Here is a 19,545-nt window from a genome sequence, read left to right as displayed (position 1 = left end):
ACAGTATCTCTATATGCCATTAGTATACAAATGATGCACAGGATAGAGTGCGTTAGTGGAGGCGTATAGTGCACTCGAGGGTATTTACAATTGTGAAACATGCACGAGGCGAAGCCGAGTGCATGTTGCACTACATTGTAAATACCCGAGCGTGAGCTATACGCCTCCACTAACGCCACGAAATAATCCTGTGCATCATTTGTTTTATAAAATGGGTCGAAAATTCGAAAACTAACAGCATTTTTCAGCGTTTTTCACGTACCTTTGTGGGTCAAGACGTCCGAAGATGTTCGTCCCAAACATTTACGCACGTCGCACTCGGAAATCCCGCACAAAAGTATGATGGGGGGTTGGGTTTCCGGACACTTAAGTTCCCGCATGAAAACTTACTTATTTTACATAGAATATGCACCCTTTACCTTAAAGACTTGATATAGACTCCTCATATAGGCCTACTAGACAACATACTCTGAAAATGGCGTGAGAATTAAACTGCTAAATCGTTGGATTTGCCCTTCAAAGTGACTCCATGTACGCGTCCGGTCCCACAACGCTTGGTTTACTGTACACTGTACGTATGATACGTACGCCACACATGTTATGCACAAGGGAAGAAAGGCGCTAGGCCGGCCGGCCGGCAGTCCGAACTAGAAGTTGTTTACAGGATTGACAGCGCGTATGCATGCAATTCAAGTTAAAGGAGCCACCGCGCGCACAGACAATCGGCAATAGGATTTAACACGCAGTGCAATGGGACTGAGTAACCAAAGCACACATGACTCATTTCAGCGCTTCCTATTGGCTACATTCTTGAACCCATTTTATAACATCTACTAATCCATGAAACAGTTGAATTGGTGTTCAAAATGCTCAGAGAAGATTATCAAATTGAGAAATGGAGAAAGGGTGTTCTTTGTTTCAAAGAATCGCACCCAGGGTATTTAAATTCTTATGTCTTATAATTTGTTAACCACAAAGATTGAAATCAGTATATATCATCACCTGGCAATATTTATAAGTTATTCCTCAGCCAGTTTGTGTTATTTCCCATTAATGAAGGCTTCAAGTTGCCCTAGGCTATTCTATTTTTCACTTTCACCCTTCATTTCAGAACCTGATGGATAAGAAGTAGCAAGGCTCCATACAGCTCTGTTCGCATGACCCCAAACTTTGCTAAATTGTTGATTGATCATCATTACACCATCCCAACTCCCCCTACCGGAATTCTCCGTGGAAATTGTACTTGTACTTATCATTCCCCTATAAAACATGCCAACAAAAACAACAGAAATAATGGAAGGAGACATGGACACACACACACACACACACCCACACACCCACACACCCACACACACCCACATACATTTACATACATACATACAAATGCAGTAGAAAAATTAGCAAACAAATCATACTGTACGTGAATGTGTCATATTTTACATACACTGTAGATTGTTCTATTAACATACATAATAATGTACATGTAATGGCAAATTAATTTGCTATTCATTTTACATTGAATATACTGCAAGTTGTTCAAATCAAATAAAAAAGGATATAAAATTGTCATTGACTGTTTATCTCAAGTTGACATGAAAATTTACTTACAAAAAAGTATTACTAAATGAATATGTTTTTGTTTTGAGAAGGGAGAGTCTAAAGGGTATATATCTTGAACTTTTCAATCTATCCTCTGACATTTTGAGATTTTGCACTTTTAAGAATACAGAATAAGCATTCGCCTCTCAGAAAATATGTGAAAGCATGACTTCAAGGCAATTCACTTTGCTACAAGCAAAGACATGTGGAAAATGCATATGATATGACTCTGTTCATGGGTGCTTGTGAATGTTACAATTTTGAATTTTGTTCTCGGCAAAGAGCGGCTGAGGGAAGACAAGGAATTTATTTAGATATGATGCTAAGAATCTTTGTGGAAACAAACAATTGGTGTTTTGCCTCAGGGTTGGTAGAGGTAGCCCCCCAAGAAAGAGGTCAAGGTGTGAGCCATAATTTATTTGGTAGCGCAAGCGAAATGCCATATTCACTTTTGAAGTGAGAAAACGAAATGTCTTGTGGGACCAGTGCAATGAGAACATATTATGTGTTGTTGGACCCTGTTGTGGAAAGTGGATATAGATACAGTGTATGTACAAACCTGCACATAGGCATATTTGCCTATGTGTATGTACAAAGCTGCACATTTTAGGCATATAGTTATCCTTCTAAGAGATTTGCTCACACAAGTTAGCAACTTGGCAGTCACATGACCTCAAGGAAAAAAAAATGCTTCACAGAGTGCTTGCCATCATCTCCAATGGGGTGAATGGGTAAAAGAAAGAGGGAGAAAAATAGATGTATTCTCAGATTACTGTATACACATACTCATGTATTCAAAAAGTATCTTATACGCAAACAGTTGTGAGAAGCACCAGCAACATTGGTCATCAAAATGTTACTTATTCTGCGACATGCACAAAAGCTGTCATGAGATGGTAAGGTAAAGGGTATATCTTCAAAATAAAAGTGAGCCAAGAACAAAAACCCACAGCGTTTGAATCAAGTACACTCAGTACTTCTTCTGGTGCTGGAAAAGTATGGATTACAAAGTGGATGTTGTCTGCCTTTGGCTATGTGCTCCACCTGATTAACATTCCAGGGTGGATTTGCTAATACCCCAAACCAGATCACGGGGATTCAGCTTATCCCCTTAGGTACCATCACACTTTTTCTTTCTCCATTTCTGTTTTTTAGCTCCAACATTGATGGATTGGTCTGACGCAGTGTGCGAACAATGGCCTTATGTTTCTGTTCATTTCTAAGGGTGAATTCTTCTTTTCTTGTTTCCCCTTCTTCTCTTGACACACGTACACACACACACACACACACACACACACAGAAAAATAAAAATCACCCCCGCCAAGCACAAAGAAAAAATGAGGAAAAAAAAAGAAAGAAAAGAAAACATAATTTGCTGTCAGAGAAAATATTCTGGATGGAGATGTAAGACTTTATTTAATTTCCAGGGGAACAACTTTGAATTAGAGCCAATACAGCACCAGTTTTTGGTTTACATGCTTACGATCTGTTCCCGTCTTTTACAAATGTTAAGGGTTTGTTTCTTCCAAGGTTAAAGCCTGTAAAAGCAATGCATTAGGACACCCTGATTTTGACCTTTGCCATAAGCACATCTTTTGGTTAAAACATCAAGTATAACAACAAAACTTGTGATTTCCCCTCCAGTGTTTGTCTTTTGAGTTTTGAAAAATATTAGTGCATCTTAGAGCTTCTAAAACGAAGAAAAATCTCTAATAAACAGAGAGACAATACTAAATTGTTGAATGGATTCTTTAAAATTTTCCTGTTGTGTTTATATGTGTTATTTTATGTGTGTGTATGTTGTTCAGTACCGAAAAATTGCACAAGGAGAGCATGTACACTGTATGTAATCATTTCTGCAATTTATACAAGTTTTGTTTTGTGTTGGTCAATATGTTTCTTTTCATTTTATCAATCTGAGCCTTTCAAGTTTTTTCCACTGTTCAACAAGGAGATTGTAACACTTTCTTACCCTTTTTGTAGCATTTGTTCACATCATGTGCATGTGTGTAGAATTGGCTTATAATAGTTGAAATGTTGACCCAATATTGGAAGATTCAGTGCATTTTTCAGTGTTACAAGGGAAATGGAGAGGATGAGAAACAGAACACATTGTACAATTCATGGATAAGCAGTCACCAGATATTTGAAAAGGAGGAAAAAAAGTCCTTCAACCAGACTTAGAACCTTCCTGCTTTTCCCCCATTCTTGCTTTTTTCTTCCTCAATACTCCACCCCAATTATTGAATGCCTTCCTTTGTTGGCCAAATCCTTACCGCTTTTGTCGAACAAAGCGCACCATGGAGCAACCATGTTTGCCGAACAGACTGATTTAAAGATTTGTAAGCTCCTTGTAAAAACCCGATTAGCTCCAACGGGGAAAGAAACGCTACCTGAGGAATTGGGGAATCCTATATTTGATACTGAGAAGGATGGCATGAGGGGGAAAACATGCCGGGGATGCAGAAGTTGAGTGGAAAGAGTGACAGAGCATAAATCTATAGACTTACAAGCAAATTATTTTCCTAGATGAAAAATGCATGTACTGTAAAAGCTGTTATTTTCGCGATGGTTTAATTTTCATGAATTTTGCGAATCACTGACTGGCCACAAATTTAACAATAAGCAAATTATACCGAGCGGTCAGGCATTCGTGCACTTTCGATAGCCTTGGTGTCAAATTGCAAAAACTACATATGGCAAACATTTCTGTAACTGCCTCGTTCGCGAAAATATCTGAACGCGAAAAATAACAGCTTTTTACAGTACTAGTATGGGATTGTAAGGAGCCCTTCACAAAGGAATTAAGGTGGAATGAAGTTCTTGAAAGTCAGCGGGAAATCTTCGCCAGCAGGGTTGTTTCAATCTGATCAAATCTGAAGAGGCAGTTATTTCCTCCCGTGATGAATGGACCATCACAGCAAGTGCAATGCTAATGGTAATGAGATGCTAATAACGATGCTTCGAGGTCACGGTGGGGTGGAGCCGGAGGAGCATAGCGGTGCCCCTCAAAAGGCATATTAAGAGTCCATCACCGCATCTCTACCTTTTCATAGACATAAAAACCTGTCCACGAGGTTACTTTTTAGAAAGAGAGGGAGAAAAAGGCAGTGCTGCAGGAGTCATTAAACTTGTCAAGCTTGACTGAGAAAGTCTTAGTCCAAGTTCTTCCTTGGCCCACAAATTGGTCTCTTTGTGCCTGCTGTCGCACAGCACAAAGAGGAGAAATTTCTCTGATGACGGCTGCTCCTCCAGGCCACGGGAGGACAACAAAAGAGGGGATGGGGGTTGGGTGAGGGACTTGGAGGTATCGTGTTAAGTGGACCACTTTGTTACTCCTGCATTCACGAGCTGCGATGGTTATTCCCCATGGTGAGTGTGTGGCTCGGAACAGGGACAGACCAGCAGTAAGGGTATGATGTGAAAAGAAATGCACATATTCTGATTTCCTCTGATGCCCTACCTTTCACTTTTCTTCTCTCTCTCACTCTATCTCTCCCTCTCTCTCCCTGAAAGATAGAGAGAGAGGTGAAGAGAGAGCAATAGTGGCAACAAAGGAAAGAAAGAAAGAAAGATGGAATGATAAGAAAAAAGAAAGAATACAACACACATGTGATCTGCGATCGTTGACAATCACAATCACTTGACAAGTTTTCTAATAAAGTTACCCATACTGTATATATGATCAGTTGTTGTAATGATGCAAAATCTTCTGGAAAAACAGACCCAAACAGAACGTCAAAGTGACATACTCTAGAGGTAGGCAGTCTCTTTTATATCACCATGATTTCACAGAGAAACTTATTGCCCTCGTGCTGTATGACATATTAGACACACACACACACACACACACACACACAATCACACATTACTGTTGTTCATTTTATTGCAAAAAGATGATGATGCTGTAGTCCCACAGCATGAGCTCTAATGGTTTGAGCAGTTGTCTGCTGAAGGTGCTGATTTGTGACACAATAAATGATGCATCAAATGATGAGGTTTTGATGAAAAATGATATGTTTTTACCTGGTTCAATACTGGCAGACGATTATACTAGTACCTGCCTGGTGCTATGGGGTGGCTATTTCTCCCACCCCTTGAATTATTAGTGTGTGATGATTCATAGTGCTGACTTTTTGTTCTGTGAAAATTGGTGTGTGCAAGCAGTTGAAACCAAATCAGTGATTTCATCTTGCGTAGATGAATGACGAGGTGAATCCAGTGAAGTGACATCAGGGTCCCACAGATTCTTTTTAGATTATATTAAAGCATCTCATACCCAAGCAATATTGAGAATCTGTTCATCCACCGGCTGCCACAATAAGGAATGCTGCAAATTATGGCATCTTTCTCTCAAACTACACACTCTGTGTCTTTGTTCATGAGTCCAGTAATGCTACCCCCTGTTCAGACGCAAGCCAGTTTATACCAAAACTTGATAAAAAATGTACAAAGAATCATTGTATAGCCAACAGACCATTCAGACGCTATAATCTCGATTGTTCTGGAAAACATGGTATAGATGTGCAGAGTCCCACTGCGCATCTTTTCGCGTGTGCTCCCATTAAGCCCCGCCCAGTTATACCGTTCTATGGTTGCCATATGTTCAGATGCACAATGGACATGACAGAATGCCTATTCCTAATCGAGTTCTAGTTCGAAACGATGCTCTGACCGTCTTTTCCCTATACATTGTTTCTTTATACTTCGTTTTGTTAGTCACTGTTCAGACGAATAAATTCATCGTATAGCTATACCGTCTTGCTATAGCTCTACCGTTCTAGTATAGATTTTGTGCGTCTGAACACCCTGCTGGTAACAATAGCTGTAGATATTATGTGCTCTGTCAAGTATTTCAGCTGATGTGGCATCCATGTGCCCGGAGAGCCTAGAGGCAGTGATATGGGCATTTGGGTCAATGACCTCGCAGTGGCTTGTGGGTTATGCACATTTATCTCTATATTTTTTAATTTTTCACATGTGTTTCTCAGAGGGGAGGGTAGGGTAGGGGAGTGGGGCAGTGAAGGGAAATGCAGGGCTTCCCTTTCGTAAGACTGGGGAATTCTTGGTGCCAATCAAAATAGAAAAAATTGTCATAAATCAGCTGCAGAAAACCTCAGGTGACAGTGATGTAAGCACAGCTTGGAATGCCTTGATGGAAGAATTTAACACGTTGTTTAGTCTGTGTTCTTGTGGGATTTTATATTGTGCGGTAGCTGACACCCTTTGCAACAAGGAGTGCATGCTCCTGCAGATGTCTCTATTCTCAACTCCTGTCAAATTTCTCTGAAATCTGTGCTGTGGGTGAGTTGTTAATGATGTTTGTGAAAGCATGAAATATAGTCGGAGAAACATTCACTCCACTGGACTCACAAATAGGAAGAGATTGTTTCATGACTTACAGCTTTCAAATCTAAACATTCATCTGTTCTTGCTTGGTGAAGCTAACATGATTTGGATGTGAGAGCTCATACTGTAAACATTGATATTTTCGCTCAGTTTTTCTGCGCTGAGGGACACACAAAAAAAAAAGAACATTCTTGGGTTCTTTAATTTGTGCTGCGCAATATTCGAACCATTCAAAATGTGCAGAGAAAATTGTGAAGATATTTTTGTGGGTTTTAAAATTCGCACTAGCCAGAATTAACACAAAATACACAAAAATTTCTGTGTTTACATTAATCTGCATGAATATATATATATATATATATATATATATATATATATATATATTTTTTTTTTTTTTTTTTTAAAATCTGTTTACATATACCAAGAGGATGCAATGCAAGAAAATGTTGCAGATTATCCCCTAAACATTATTTCAGTTCATTTACACAAACCTTTTTTTTGTTTAATTTATCTTTCTTTCTAATCTCCTGTCCACTCTTTTTTCTCTTTGCATCCGTGTGAATAATAATGAATCAAACGACATTTCAATGAATATGCCATGCAGCCCTGCCTCATTCAGAGGGTTTTCACGAGGTCTAAAAAAGGGAAAAATGTACTGTGTGGTATAGAAAAATACTATTGTTACTTCTTTTCAGTCACAAGATTATTTTGGAGATAAAAAGACTGACAACTGGAACAATTTGTTGTCCACAATATCAGCAAATATTTCTTTGCCTGAATAGTGTCAGGTCAAGAACTGTTCAACACATATAATTTGAGCTCAGTGAACACAGTTGTATTCATAGCTCAAAGTCATTCCCAGATTATTTCATTATATTGATGTCATTTGACACCTATGAGTGCAGTGATTGCTTGTGATGGTCTTGGGGCCTTCAACTTATTAGTCTTCACTTCCTGCAGAGTAGAGTGATATGAACATCAAGTCAAAGACCTATTCATCTCTTCGTAGCTTTGACCCAGGATGCAGAATAGGGGACTTTGTCAGATTATCCTCAATTGCCCATAATTTTCAGATGATTTTAAAATTCTCAAAAGACAGGCAAATACTGCAATAGTCCAGGGAGGTGAGATCACCTCGTTGAATAGTCTTTTCTATAACTTTGTGCAACTTGCGCCGTATTCATCCCAAATCCTATCAATATTGTGTTGACATATTGTGTTCAGAACTGAAGGAGTTAAACTATATTCAAATAGAGCCCATAACTTTGCAGTGTTCCCTTTTAATTTGGCTAGTGAATGTACATATGACTTGAACATTTATACAAAGCCTCAGTCAGATCATTGGCACACATTAGGTGGTCAATCTTTGTTGCTCACATGGCAGTCAGTAGTAGTTTCTGTTTTATTCCCAGTAATTTTTATGTTGCTCCCAGTAATTGTACTTTGACTCTTTGGGCAATTTTGATGACCTCTGAGAGTAAGGCAGAGGGATATTTTTGGTCGTTTTTATTCACAGAGGTTAATCCTGCGCCATGTGCAATTATATGGCTTTATCCTACTGATGCAGCACACAAGATGGATTGTCCGCTCAGCTGTAATTACAGCGACATTAATCCAATGTTTCATTCTGAAATTCGACATTAGTCTGGGAAGCAGATGTTGGTCCTTGTGACAGAAGCATTCCTAGTGCATTGAATGGTCTTGTGTTCCAATAGTCCTTCGAGGCTGTTTACTGTTCAAAATGATCATTTTCCGATGTAATTATGTAAGGAAAACATTCTCTGTATGAGATTTGCGCACAAAAAAGTAGCCCTCACAGACCTGGATGGGAATCTTGGGAGAACTGTTCAAGAAGCCATTTTGGGTCTGAATTACACCTCTGTTGACATGCCGTGCTTAGTATTTTGTCCCCTTTATTGCCAACTGGGGCCATTATGTGCAATGGACCTGTTCCCCACATTCAGTGCATAAAGCCATGTTTCGGTCCCATGCAAATGTTCTCAAAGGGAGGGTAGGGGGGAGGGGGAAATGCTCAGAGTGTTTTGGTATGTGAACTAATGCATTTTAGATAACAATGGCAACAACACAAGAACCGTGACTCAGCAAAATACTTGGCATTGTATCCGAAGTATGGGATCATAGGTTGACTTGATTGTATTATTGTGTAGAAACATACATGTAAATTGCATTGATATCTTGTAAAATTGAAATAAAAAAGTTCCCATCTTTATGATCCAATTCGTAATGTGTAGCAGTTACCAGATTAGTTTTGTCGAGAAGAGGGAGGACTATTGAAGTGTTTTAGCATTAGATGTATTCTGCATCTTACACAGTACTCTGTTGGGGGGGGGGGGGGGGGGGGGGGACGTGTTTTTGACAAATTGGTAGTGATGTGTACAGTGGTATGTGAGCACTGTCAAGCCACAGCTCCACGTGGGCTCTGTGAAGTGTTGAAACCGTTGTGGTTCTCAGCTGATGATATCTTGACTGAAACCATTTTTTTTAAGTGTTTTTTTTTTAAATCAAACATATTCTAAATTAGTTTTCTAGATAATATTCTGTGTCGTTCATTTGTTGGGCTTGCTAGGGCACATTGGAAAGGCTCGTCAAAGCGGTTTGCTACTACAACAACAGTGTTGCAAAAGTTTAAATCCCGAGGCAGGGTACTGCAAAAGGGAGTACATAGTCTGGCGTTTTTTTCTCACAATATTTTGCTTTTCCTTTAAAAGAGATTATATCAGAGTTTCTGATAACTGTGCAGTGCCCCTAGAGAAAGAAAACACAGCTATTGTCTTTTAAGGGAAAAGTACAGTCAGAAGGTGAAGTGGCAAAATTGATAGCTTTGTTATGAAATAAGTTTGGTGCGTGCCAATAGGTTTGATTCTTTTTTGTTGTTATATTGTTGCTGCAACAAAAGAGACACTGTACTTTCGCGTGTTTGAGGTTGTAGAACTTACATTTGAAAATATTTTAGAATCCTATGTTTGAACTTGCTTTTGCTTTCATATTGTATTCTGACCCAACTGTGATATGAATTGCCAGGTGTGAATGATGACACTTCAGCCTGCTCCATTTTATTGTTGACATAGAATGTTTGAAGATATTCAAAGCATGTCCCTCTGTTCTGTGCTATGTTATTAGATATTCAATTTTGAAACAGAGACTGATAATGTCTGTTTATTACATGTATTAAAACAAATGTCTTTCTAAACAATTCTCCATTTTCATTACCACACACAGTGAAACAAGTGCAAGGTGACAAAATGTCAGTTTGCCTTTGAAAATGTCTAACAAAACAAACTGAAAAAATGGCAATAGCTGTTGCCTTTTCAACTTGTAATTCTCCATTCAATGCAGGTCACTGTTCTGAACTGGAGCAGAAAATTGATTTTCATTTCTTGCTGGCAATACCCTTTGTAGGAGAAATTAGACATTGTTGGACAAGGTATTGTGATGGGTGGGCTGCCAGACCTCATGTAGAAAGAGAAGTCTCATTTCTCAGGTCACCAGTGGACTTATTGAGCCAGCAAAGTGCAGTGTGGAGGGTGAAATGCAAGAAAATTTTGAATTTGAATGTAAGGAGCACACTTGATAACTGCATGTTTAGTTTAAAATTTTGTGTTCCAGTGAGTGATGCAATATATCTTTCATTGACTAACATTTAGAAAAAAAATAATAACAAGAAAGAACAAGAAGCCAATGAAGGCATAGCTAATATATACTTATGCAAAGAGTGAGGTAGATGCAGCAATTTATGTTCATTGAAGGTAAAGGGAATTCGGAAAGCCAACATGGAGAATGAAAAGTGTTTTCAGAGTTCACTTATCAAATCATTCAATTCTGCACAAAAATTGATGCTGTGTACCAATTGATATGCAACTAGAACCCTCCCAGATACATAAAGGACAAATTGATGTTGGTTTGAGATGTCTCACTGCGGTAACAAAACGCTGTAGTTTGTCCGTGTCATTTGCACGAGACGGGACGGGACAAGCGGGGAAGCGGCGGCGAGGTGACCAGAATTTCCAAGTAGGTCATTATGCATATTGCGGTGGCAACGGACGTACGGCACTGGCTGCCCTGCAAAATGCAAATCAGTATTCATCACTGGAAACTTTAGAAGAGAGTGCGTCAGCAATTCTCGTACCAAGAAATTTGGATATCGAGGGGGTCAAATGTTCACAGTATTATCATTTGGTAAGAGTACATGTTACTTTGAATGCATGTCTGCATAAATCAAACGTCCATGCAAGGAGGGATCAATTATTCAATAGCAAGACAATATAAGCATGCGTAAAATCAGTCAGCTGGAGAATACACAAGTCTTTTGAACCTCTTCCTTCGCTGAGTGAAAGACTCTCGTGGTAAGCGATGTACTCGATATATGCATCTTGACTGCATCTGATATGTGTTTGCTTTCAACCTATGTGTTATAGTCTCTGCTCCCACACACCAACTACCAGCAAAAGGAAAAGGATGACAGAAAAGAATGGAATTCTTTCGAGGAGAATTGTGGTGAAGGAAAGAGAGGAAGGAGATAGAGAGAAAATTAGTTGAAAATATCATTATCATTTTGGTTCCACAGGGCGTGGTGTTTACATGAAAAGATCCAGTTAGGACAGCCTCTCCAATACATCATTCCCAAAAGTCAGCCACTTGTGCACACCTCAACCCTGGCAACATGTTATGAAAAAAGAAAAAAAAAAACAAGATAGAGAAAACAACAAAACAAAATGAGAACCCCGAAAACATAAATTTCGCTAACCCGCTGCAGAGTGGGGTCAACATGGGATGGGGGAGGGGCAGATTTGTTTTTAAAGAAGGCAAATGAATAGACGGGACTGCAAGGATTGGTTCTTGATGCTTGTCAGCATCTCCGCTGACCTGTAGTGGTCTTTGTTTTACATCTGTTTTGACACCAGCCGTTCGCGAGGCTTTGCAGAAGAGTGCAGTCACACATCGTGAAAGCCCTAGCATCGGTGTGCTTGGTTTGTAGCAGCAAATATTTGCAAATGGAGTGATTTGTAGTAGTGGATGTGCTTGTAGCATCTTTCTCTTAAGTAAACAGAAGGTTATATAGTATTTCATAAGTGTGGATTGTGTTGTATTGGGTTCCAAGACATTCCTGAAAGTGACAACTACTCTGGAATATTTTATGAATGAATGTTAATCGAATGAAAGTTATTCCCAATTTCTCATCTTCATCAACTGCAAGGCATTTGTAATACCTGATACAAGCCCATATTTATCCCATTTCCCTGTTTATTTTGTGTTTCATTTCTTTGTTTTGTGTCTGGAATTAAAAGTTGAGCTTTGATTGTGTATGCTCATGAAAATGATGAGGTCATCATATTCTGTTTAACAAAAAAAAAAATCAACAACAAAATAATCAGAATTGGGCCCACGTTACATTGATTATTAATGATAAATCAAAGACAGATTGTCATGACATTGTTGTGGGTAGCTGACCTACATATGTAGTTCATAATTAGTTTTGATGCACTTGTGAAGAGATATCAAAATTAAAATGAAAATACAAATTAGAACTTCTTCTTAACAAACAACCCACATGTTAGCTCATTGCCACACAAAACCTACAGCAGAACTCTGCATGTGTTCTTCTGAGAAAGGATACGTTGGTAGCATTAGTCACTCTGTCATTCACGACTAATGACCCTCAGTATGCTGGTTCCATGTAAACCAAACCCCCAGGAACCGTGTTTTGCATGTAATGTGTTCACTTCTGAAATTCAGCCGTCAGTGAAATTTGAGGGGGACGGTCTCTGCCGCACAGCGACAGTGAAATATCGCCGCGCAGCACTGCAGACGACACAGACGACATAAGATCAGCTGCTTACTATTCCCCTGCCTCCGTAGGAGGGGAGCACTTCCACACGTAGGCACCTCCAACCTCTCTCTACCACAGCACAAATAAACAGAGAGGGGATGCTTTACCTGTTTCGTGCTCACGGAAAACAAAAGCTCTGCACGAGATAACTGTTCTCTCTCTTTCTCCCCTCTCATTGTTGTTTCTTGCTCATAGCAAAACAAAAGCTCTGTTTGATAACTTTTAAATCTTTTTCTCCCTCTTATTGCCTATCTCACCCCTTCTATTCTCCTCTTTTTTTTTGCTCCTTCACCTCTGTGTTTTGAATTCCTGTTCCTTTTCCTGGATTTTTTGTCTTTTTTTTTGGGGGGGGGGGAGGGGGGGTATAGGGGAGTGTTCAGCCCATTTAGTACAGGTCCCTGCAGTTCAAGTTCAAAGCTCATCGTCACGTGGATCTGTGACGTAGTAGATATGTGATTGGAAAGAAGACATTTTTGTCATGTCTTACATTGCACTATTAAGTTGTTATCCCCTGATATATTTCCAGAAGTAAAGGAGGAGAGGATGCGGATCTCATGCAGAGAATTTGATGCCGCTAGTTTGCCAGGGTAGGGCAAAGAATGTGACAAGCTGATATTTGTGGACAATTTGTATCTTTGACCTTAATGTATTAGTTGACTCGACATTGAAGAGCCGGGTTCATGGGCCGTGGCATGCAGTGTTGACTTAGAGGCACATGCAACATCTGTATTTGTTTTTAATGAGTCCACTTTCACCAGTGATATTTTTAATTGATTATGTAGTGTTATACATGAAGAGTTCCTTTTGATTTGATTAAAAGGTTGACAATTGTGATTCTCTAACATGGAATCCTTGTGATATCAGTAATCCCCTGAATCCCCTGAATTATCAACTAGTGTTCCTGTAAAGAAATTGGAAATTCTCAATTGCAAGCGTAAGATTTTGCGATGAAGTTCACACATGCTAGTCTATATCTACAGCATCTGTGATAGAGACATGGCTAGAGTGTCATTATTCACTTGTGGACTTTAACGAATATACAGCATTCATTCAGTGAATAATAACATTTGATGTGGCAAAACTCTATGCTAAGTTTTGATCAGAAATTGGGTTTACTTTTGCCATGCTGTATTTCATGTTAGAGACAATCAACATTGAACTAATGTTATCGTGACTAGAACATTAATTATGGTAAATCCTTTTTTTTTGGGGGGGGGGCGGGGGTTGTGGCTGAAATATGCCTTAAGCTTGCCAAACAAGGACAAGGAGATGTTAAGCACAACTTAATTTGACATTTGTCACTTCATTATCAGACTATTTTCATCTATTGCTGATAAATGCATTTGTAATCTAAGCGTATATTTGACACATATGCTCTGTAAGTAAAACCACCTGCACAGAAAGATGAGAGGGTGGGGGAGGGGATTGCACAGACATGCTATACAGAAGAATGTTATTGCATTAAATCCTGACCTAGTTTTGGTAAGAAAGATTAATTTCCAGCACCCCCCCCCCTTCCTCCATGATTGAGCTTGTTCCAGAGAGCAAAATGAATAATGCAAACGTTCATGTTACTGTTTAAAAGCACAAGATTACATGGAATTGTGGAACATGTGAGCTACAGTATATGCTTTAGAAGTAATGGTATTTGATTACATTCATATCTAGGAAAAAAATTTTTTTTTTTATTTACTAAAAACAAAATCCAGTTGATATGATTGTTGAGATTATTGTCTTATACACTCGTTTTCTAACTAGTCATTTATACATCAATTCTCTTTCCTATGATTGTGAAAACGAAAAACATTTGTTTTGCAATCCTTACATTCTGTCGCTAAACAGACAATTACTCAGACAGTTTTTAGAATTTGTATAAAGAGGACAACTTTAACTTGTTTCCTCATCATACATCTGTATATATCAGAATTTAGATTCAGAGGGTTGAAAAAAATTTCATCACAACTTTTGTAGAAGCTATCTGTTACATATGATTGCAGTTCTGTTAAAACTAGGCAAAATTACTAGGGGTATTCTCTTTCAAAGATCCATAGTTTCTTGCCATTTAACGTGAAATTTGAGCCAGTCCTGACCAATACATACATCACAAAGACTCTTGTGTCATCCACCCATATCTATAGTGGAGAACTCCTTGACATTGTATGTGCAACCCGCCAGACCTTTGGCGTACGTGTGAGCCGTGGCTTCTCTACTCTCATCAACTACTTTTATGTTGCTTCCCAGTGTCGGGGTCAGTGTTAAAGGTCGGATGGATTATGCATACTTCAGGGTCGGGCCAGGTTCAAAGCACATGGCCTGTAATGTACCAGAAATAATGCTGTATGAATGCAGTGAGGGACGTATATATACCAGATCAGTCTGATGAATGGAGAGACTTCCACCTTTAATGAGGTATTGCCTAAATAGCTCCAAGGACATTTCAGTAATATTGGGGAGAGATATGCCTGAGAATAGAAATGCCAAGTGTTTTCATTTCAGTCTAGGCCATTCAAAGTTGGTGGGGCTGTGTTTGCTTTCATTACGTGTGGCAAGTGATTGATATATGCCGAGGACTTGGATAAAGAGTGCAGAAACAGTTTTAGGATGCAAAGACGAGTAAGAAGGTGATGAAAGAAGGAAATGGGAAACGATGTAGGGAAAGAAAGGGAAAAAGAGGACCAGGAAAAGGAGGGGGTTTGTAGTGAGTGGGGGGTGGGGGACTTTATGGATATGATCAGAGAGGGAGAGAAAGTTCAGTGCCATTTGCTACATGCTTTTGGTATTTGCTGACAATTCCTTTGTGGTTTGTGCCAGCCTGGTAGACAAATTGACGTGGCATTAGGGTTGCATGTCGGAATGAGAAATACCTCGGTGAATCAAGGAGCCTAGCTGCCTTGTCCCAGAATGAAGCTGTTCACAAAACAATGTGGATTACACTGACAGGATGCTATACACAGCCAAGGAGTTGGAAATGTCAGAGTAAATCGTCTGTCATCTGGTTTCGATGTTCAAAAACAGCAGGTGTCTGAGATGAAAGTGAGTTAATGAGCTCATTTATTTAAAGTAGGTCAAGACACAGCTGGGAAGAAATGTCATGTTTCTTGAGTGATTTAGATTAACCTATTTGAACTCTCTCAGAGTTCCATTTTCCCCCCAGTAGCTTATGTACTGATTCATATAATGTTCATAAGAATATTTCAGGAGCAGAAAGAGTAGTCACAATCACGTTGAGTGTTAAAAAAACATTTCACATTTCATTTTTGTACAACTATGCAGTCGATGAATTGAAGGTTTCATCTTGGGCAACTGAAATAATTTCAACCAATGACTTTTGTACTTTTTATTTCTCTCTTTTACTGCTATAGCACTTCATGTTGAGAATGTCCTTGCTTTGGTATTTAACATAAAAACATGTAGGGCCTACATGGCAGACTTGAACTGTAACACAGGGCAGGGCACTAACTCTCCCAAGTGGCATCATTCAGTTGTTATGGTGATGAACCTCCCATGTATTTACAAGATTGAAAAGAGAAAAAAAAACACACTCTCCTTAAGAACCAATCCAGACGGCAGAACAAGGGAAGACCCATGGCGCTGCAGGACCGATATTACCATGGCAATTTGCCGCGTGTATATGAAAACGGCCCACCACATGTGGAATTCCTATCTGCTTGTCACATCCAATGTGATCAGTAAATATGTGAGTGCTCCTGGTTAGCCATTCATTACGGCGAGAGCCTCATTCAAAACGCACTAGTGCCAGGTCGGGATCTGGGGCAAATTGATCGGAGGGTAGCACTGGTGGTGATTGGCCCTCATTCATCCATTGTGCATCAGCTCCACACAGCGGTAATGAACTGGAACCTGCAGCCTGATGATACATTTTCCTTTTATATTTTTCACTCCATGCCGCCTGGGACGCGTTTTCCTTGCTCTTCAGTGTTGTCACGTTTAACTGGATTCTGATGAGGCATGTACAGGATAGTCTTTACAAGGGCAATGTTAGAATGAAAAATGAATATCAAGTTCCCCGTCTATTCTCACACAGGGTCAAGAAGGAAAATACATCTGTGCATGTAACATAAGCTGACTCTAATTATGGCATTGTGATTGGTCTGCTGAAGGTCTTTCTTTTCCAAGGTCACTCTCTGGTCTCTTACTTATGTTACAATTGATTGAATTCCTGAAATTTCAATTAAATCTGTGAGGAATCGGGTAATTTTTCCATCATGTACTCACTGTGCCACATCATTTGATTTCAATTAGTTACGGGTTGCTGATAAATGCATTGTTTACACCTCGTGATGCATCAATGATATGATGTTACTGAGTATTAACGAACTTCAGATCTGCGATGCAAATGCTAAAGACGACGCTATTAGGCAAAAATGGTGTTCTGCACATGCACAAGGCAGGTGTTTCCATTGTTCAACCCGGGAGGCTGTGTCTTCTTAGCATTCACATCACAGATCTAAAGCTCACTATTCACTTGAATGAAAAAACGTGTAATTGATGAAACATCTGACTCATGTCAGTAAAATTACAGCTGAAAATGAAGATACCAGCTTTTTACTTGTATTCCATGATATCTCATCATAACATACTTTTCATTAAAAATACAATGCTTTCAAACTTTTGTGTCTTTGCCAGGTACTCCATCTCACCAAGCAACCTCCATCGTGGTCCTGACAGTGGAAGATGACAACGACCATGATCCAGTGTTTGTCTCCGACATGTACAGAGCGACGATATCCGAAGATGCCAGTCCTGACACATTTGTGGTCCAGGTTACTGCCACTGATGTCGATGCCACAGCTGATCTCAGGTAAGTTTGTCTACCATTACTTTTTACTTGCTTGAGGGCTTGCAGAGCAAAGTTTGGGACTAGTTAGTAGAAGAAAGGGAATTATGGAAACTGATTTAGTTCATCAACCTTCAATGCTTTCAGTGTGTATTTGTACCCAAGAGCAAGCAAGAAATATATGCAAGAAAATAAATATGCATATAAACAACCTCCTATTTGAATTGAAAATCCTTCATGGGGCCCCTTGAGTACACTTTGTCTCCTGCCTGTAATGCAGATTATTCAGGAGAATGATAGCAGAGTGATATCCCTCTTTTCTAAGGGAAACCATTTATCATTACATCAATTACATCACCAGGTGAGACACAGAAGGGCATTATCAACTCCATGCAAAGTCTGAGGAAGTAATGCCATTCTGGCGCTCAGCAAGTGATGCATGATTTTACTGCTGTGGGCATTGGGGAGGGTAATCTCTTCTGCAGAAGCATGTTGTTGTGATATTACCAAAGAAAAAGAGTGAATCCATCTACATAACTAAATCAGGATATTGGAATAGAGACCCCATTGATCAATTCCTTACAATGACTGCTGCTGACATATACACATCATGTACATAATCACACCTGTTAACATTTTATCTAAAGATTGTGAGATTCATGATAGTGAAAGGTGCAAACAATTCGAAAATTTGTCAATACACATTTGCTGTTGTTAGAGCGGAATACATATCCTACCACCGGTATGACACAAATAATCTCAACGTGACTCCCTACACCGATCCTACGAATTCCTCGCAAACAGTTTACGGATGTTGCGTGGTGCGATCTTCTTCTTTATTCCGTGTCCTTGGCTGTTTGACAAAAGAAAGTGATCCTCTTGATTTGTGCATCATGCGACTCGCTTCACCGGCGTGCGTGTGAAGGCTTATGTGGGAGACCTTGTCCTCCGTGTACCACAGTGTCGTGACATGCAGGGATCAGATAGGATTTGCAGCCTCCTAGATTCTGATAAGTGCCGAGGGGGCTGTCACATTTGTAATTGTTTTGGTGCAGATTACAGTATGCCTTGACACTGGTTGCACCTATAGAAGGAGTGCCACTTTCAGATGCACACGACATCCCACATAAGTAAAAATCCTCTGAAGGGGGAAGGGGGAGGTTAAAGAACTTCAAAACAAACAACTTTGGACTTTAAAAAAGCTTGCCAGTTGCTCTTGCAGACAAATTGATACACTGATACCTTGAACCAAAATGACTTTTTCTTTGAAGTAATGCAGTTGTCTGGAAAGAGAAATACGCCTATTAGCTGAGATATGTCAATTGTCACAGTGATCCCTTCACGACGGCATAATGTGGATGTTTACATCAAAATCTTTACATGAGCCTTCCAGTCTGAAGTCGACTAGAAGATTCCCAACCATTTGATGAGCTTTAAATAATATCTCTGGATTTAACTTGTAAATGCTGCACAAAAGGGCAATTCACTTTCAGTTTGACACGAAGGATTTGGATAACGTTGTCATCTGCAGACAAATATTTGAGTTGACAGCAGAAAGGCTCACCAAAGGAGGACTACTACATGAGAACAGTAAAAGACACTGCCTCTGAATTTCATTGCTGTGTGGATTCCAACAATTGTCATTCTGTAAAATATTGTTACTGATGTTACCCCAACATATGAGTTCCTGTGAACTGAACTCACACTTGTTTGCATAGTCGAGCCTTGCCCTTTTCATTCATAAATACTGACAAATCATTTGATAATGGTAATGGTGGTAATTATAATGACAATAATACTGGTAATAGAAATAATGACACTTCCTCATTTCATTCAGATCTTATCTACTACCTTATTACTTTTGGTTATTGTCTTTGCAAAATGTGTAGTTTCTTCACCAATGTAATCCTCTTTTAAAGATGCATAGCTTATACACTATATAGCAACCTAT

The 19,545-nt window shown here is 39.4% G+C and overlaps 1 protein-coding gene across 1 annotated transcript in view; it reads left to right on the top strand.

Annotated features, from left to right (window-relative positions):
* LOC139718166 (protocadherin Fat 4-like) overlaps positions 1-19,545 on the top strand; it is a gene marked incomplete at its 5' end in the record, with an annotated part of 54,250 nt that overhangs the window by 15,770 nt on the left and 18,935 nt on the right. Inside the window, one exon of the mRNA XM_071629651.1 lies at positions 17,444-17,618. Within this exon, the coding sequence (XP_071485752.1) occupies positions 17,444-17,618 (175 nt within the window). The remainder of the gene's footprint in view (positions 1-17,443; positions 17,619-19,545) is intronic.

This window comes from Diadema antillarum, unplaced genomic scaffold, assembly GCF_040938485.1.
Source record: "Diadema antillarum isolate AM-2024a unplaced genomic scaffold, OU_Dant_1.0 scf00000090, whole genome shotgun sequence".
Classification (NCBI taxonomy): Eukaryota; Metazoa; Echinodermata; class Echinoidea; order Diadematoida; family Diadematidae; genus Diadema; species Diadema antillarum.
This window is presented reverse-complemented; position numbering and strand designations above follow the sequence as displayed.